Source organism: Neophocaena asiaeorientalis, unplaced genomic scaffold (genome assembly GCF_003031525.2).
Source record: "Neophocaena asiaeorientalis asiaeorientalis breed wild unplaced genomic scaffold, Neophocaena_asiaeorientalis_V1.1 scaffold429, whole genome shotgun sequence".
NCBI classification, from domain to species: Eukaryota; Metazoa; Chordata; class Mammalia; order Artiodactyla; family Phocoenidae; genus Neophocaena; species Neophocaena asiaeorientalis.
In genome coordinates, this window is record NW_020173550.1 from 2077609 (window position 1) to 2081954 (window position 4346).

The 4346-nt window shown below is 58.7% G+C and overlaps 1 protein-coding gene across 1 annotated transcript in view; it reads right to left on the bottom strand.

Moving 5' to 3' along the window:
- The window catches only part of GFRA2 (GDNF family receptor alpha 2), a 90912-nt gene extending 87123 nt beyond the window's left edge, over nt 1–3789 (bottom strand). Inside the window, exon 1 of the mRNA XM_024747761.1 lies at nt 3729–3789. Coding sequence (XP_024603529.1) covers nt 3729–3768 — 40 coding nt within the window. The 5' untranslated portion in view covers nt 3769–3789. The remainder of the gene's footprint in view (nt 1–3728) is intronic.
- Between the last annotated feature and the right edge of the window lie 557 nt (nt 3790–4346).

Here is a 4346-nt window from a genome sequence, read left to right on the forward strand (position 1 = left end):
CCAGGGAGAAGTCCCCCACCCCCACCCCCTGTCCCGAATCCCACAGAATCCCCTCCATCTCTACCCAGAACCGCCACTTCTCATTCCTTTCCCCAAGGAGGCCCGGCTCAGGGGGCAGCTACCACAGGGAGACAGCGACACCTAGAGGCAGAGTGTTGCACCGCGAGCCTGTCACTCCCGACTGAGTGCCGAGGGGAAAGGAATCAAGGAATGGGCTCCTGGAGGGCCCCCCCACTAGGAGAGCAAGGGGTGGGCTTGGGTTGGAGAAGCCCTCAGGGTCCAGAGCAAAAGACTTCCCTTCTCCTCCTGACCACACCTCTGCCTCAGGACAGGAGGAGCTGAAGGCTGTGGCCAGGCTGGGACAAGACCATTGAAGAAACCAGCATGGAATGTTGTCATGGACAGTGGGGCATCTGCCCAGGTGTGGGTGGAGAAGTGTCCTCCGCCCGAGCCCAGGAAGCAGCTTTACTGCCCGGCTTCAGCAAATTCCTGGGTCTCTGAGCAGGACTCGGCTGTATCTGGGCCACCCAGGAGCAGCTGTGTTGACCCAGCCTCACTGGTACCTGCTGCCCCACCTAGCCAGCCAGGTAGCCAGCCTGCTGGAGCCTCAAGACCGGCCCAGCCCTGGGCCTTCCACTGACTCCGCTCACCCCAGCATCCCAGCAGGCATCTCCCCTCCCCCGTTGGCGTCACCTGAGGCTGCACTGTCAGAGGTAAAATGAGAAAGGGGCATCCTACCCAGGCTTAAAGGTCAGGACCTTAGCCTAGGGAACTGGGGCAATAAGGAGCCTTCCTCCCTGCCCTACAGGTGAGGTCTAGAGCCCCAAGGGGTGATCCTTATAGAAACCTGGGCTTCCCTCATCCTGCCAGCTCCCAGGCAGGGAAATGCTCTGTAGGAGGGCCAGTGCATCTTCTGACCAAACTCCCTGACTCTTCTAGTCGGAGTCATGACCCCCAGAACCAATCAAGCCCAGCCAGAGAAAGAAGTCATGGCAACTCGGTGCCTTTGGCCAAGAATTCTAGGAGAGTAAAGGTTGGAAGGTATCCTGGTGATGTTTCCAAATTCTAGATCAGGAGAAAACTCAGAGCCCTCAAGGAAAGCAAAGACATGTAGAAGAGCTTTTAAAGACACAGAAGGACTGAGAGGCCACACGGAACTACAGCCACCCTCGTGCATCAAATGCCCCACAAGAGCTAGAATGCCAGTGAGAGGTGGGCCCTCTGACCAGCCCCGATCCCCACCCCCAGCTCATTTTCTCCCTGAGCTTGTCAACACTGGAGGTCAGGCAGGCTGGGCCAGAAAGGCCTCTCCAGACGCAGACCTCACTAGAACCTTGGAGGGGCACACCAAAGGCCCCTGCTCCTGGGAACATACTTCACTCTACCCACCCCCCCGCACTGAAAATGCCCACCACCTCTCAAGCTCCAGAAAAGCCTCTCCCCCAAGTGGAATTTCCAACGAACTCCCAACTATGGGTTCCTTGCCAGGAAAGGGCCCTGGTGCTGAAATGTCCTTAGCACCAACGTATCCCTTGTTCTCGACTGGCCTAACCCAGAGCCTTTCAATGCCCTGTGGTCACTCAGTTAACCCCACACCCCAGCTTCGGAAAGGGGCTTCTCATGGGAAGGGAACTGAAAGGCTGTGACCAAAGAGGATGCCGACAGCACCGTGCTCTTTTCCTGCTCTCAACTCCCCACACACTAGGGTCACAGACACCTGGGAGGACATCTCTGAACGGGCCCCCTACACATGTACAGGAGAACAGTCTCTCCTCAGGCTCCTCAGCTGGAACAAGCCTGCCTGCAGCCTGGGGGGCTGGGCCTGGAGGTGACTGACGGACGGGCCGGCCCTGCTCTCCTCCACCCGGGGACGGAGACCTCAGAAGGCGCCCACATCTGGAAGACCTGCCGGCCCCGGGTGTGCGCAGCTCAGGAGCAAGCAATCTGACTGCTTTTCCTGAAATACAATTTTCTTTTCTTCTTGGCCCTGCTCATTCTTGGCCCCAAAAAGCTGCGTTTTTTAACCAGCAGTAGGAGAAAAGGTCAGGTTTCGTAATAGCCCCTTCAGAGAGAGAGGATTGCCGGGAAAGGCCGCAGGAGCACAGTAGGCCAGGAGCACCGACCCAGCCTCCTCCCTCAGCCCCTCCCACCCCGAGAAAGCTGCCCGGAGAAAAGCCACCTCTGGCTCGGGAGGCTGGACAGTGAAGGCCACACCCTAGAGCTCAGCCTGGCCCCCTGGGGAACTCATGCCTGTGGGAGGGGGAAGAGGAGGGAACTGGCAAAGGGCCCAGGCCCCAACCAACATCGATGGGACTGGAAGCCCCCGTCCTAGTCAGGATACTTCTTAGACACCCCCCAGCAAGTGTTTCCGGGATCTGCACCTACCTCCCCAGGCCTTCCCCTCTCCCCTCCTCCAGGAGGGAAAGGGTGCCCTCGTGACCCATCTGGGCAACCTGGCTCACCACTGGCTACACAGCAGCCCAGGGTGGCAGGAACAGCACCCACAATGAAGCAGATGTGTGCTCCTTCAGAGCGCGCGCGCGCACACACACACACACACACACACACGCACACACACCGTTAGCCTGCTCCCTCTCTGGAGCACCTACTGGGGCAGCAGCCTTGCCTGGGACTCCTGGTTAGCACACAGCCTTGCAAACACCCACTTTTCTTCACCTCCACCCCCAAGAATGCTCCCTCTATACCCCTGTTTCCCAAGCAGCTGAGATTTTGTGTAGCATAAAAAGGGGATGAGGAGTTGGTAATTCGGGGTGCAAAAGACACTGCCGGGGTTCAGGGGCACCAGGCAGCCCCTGCTCGCTGCCCTTAGGGGAGTGGGCTTACAGAATGATCAGTGGTCTTTGTTCAGTCCAGGATTCTCCCCTCACCCCTCTCCTTCTTCACCCAAGGAAGCAAACTTTGGCCTCCCTCCCATCTCTTCCCACCAGCTACGGGGTCCCCTGCCCCAGAGGTGGCAAAGGGAACGCACTGAACAGCGGCTAGAAACACTCCACTCCCGCCCACCCACCTGGCTCGGGTCTGGGCGGGAGGGAGGGCAAACGGTGGGGAGAAACTTGAAAAGTGTTCCAGGGAGTGGAGCCGCTAGGAAGGGGTTCGGAGAGTGGGAAGCGGGGTGCATTTTCCAGAGGTTGATTGGCAGGTGGGGGATGGCTGCCAGGGCTGCCCCCACAGATGTCCAACCGGGAGCTCCTGGAGAAACCCATGTCCTCCACCACGATCGACTCAGGGAACCGCCGGGAAAGGTGGGACTGGCATGATTTTCCTTTCCACGATACTGAGCCTCTCCCCTCCCTTCTCTCTTCCAGATCAAGAGTTGGATTTTATTTTTTTTCCTTAAGTTGCCGCAATTTGAACCCATTATTTTGAGGGAAATGAGCGCTATCACTGCGTGTGAGTGAGCGAGTGTGTGTCTGCGTGCGTGTGCGCGGGGATGGTCTGGGTGTTATAAGTCTCCTTGCCAATCCCCCGCGTAACCAGCCAGCCGCGGCTCCCGTCCCTCCGCCCGCATCCTCGCCGCCGGCCCTGCTCGGTTCCCCTACGCCCGGGCCCGGCTCGCCCCGCCGCGCGCTCTCCCCGCCGGTCCGTCCCCCGCCAGCGCCCCGCTCGCCCGCCGCGTTCCCAGCTGCTCGCCAGCGCTCTAACGCACTGCCCGCGTAGCCCCCGAGGCTCCGGCGGACACGCTGCCCTCGCCACCCGCAGATACTCACCTAAAAAGAAGAAGAGGCAGAAGGCGTTTGCCAAGATCATGTTAAATAAATCCCACAGTTTTGTTTTGTTTTGTTTTTAGTCTTTCTCCCTTGGATTAAAAAATACCAACAACAATAATAATAATCAAGCAGTGATAATCAGCCCCAAATCCAATGCGGAGATCCCAGCTAGTCCACCCGATGAAGATCCTGAGCCCTGCGATTCTCGCCTCTGGCTGGAGGGGGTAGTGGAACGGAGGGCGGTGGGCGGCCTCTCGACGCCCCCCTTGCCCACCAAAATCAAATATACACGTATTCGGATGTATGTCTGCTTTCCAAGCCGACAGCCGGTCCTCAAGTCTGCCCTCCCCTCAGCTCATCCGGGAAGGCGCGAGTCCCCACGGGTCCGATTCCCCTGCGCTTCCCGGGAGGGGACTGGGGAGGTGGGGGAGAAGCGATCTGAGAGCGAAGGGCTGGAAGGAAGCGGCGAGGGTAGGGGTCAGAATAAAGCGCAAATAAGAAAGAAATCCACCGACGGGTGTAAGCGCCTAGGAACAAACCAGCGGGAGCTTCGAGGACCAGAGACCGGAGTCGCTTCTTTCTCACAAGACGACGGAAAGATTAAAAAAAATCTTCTCC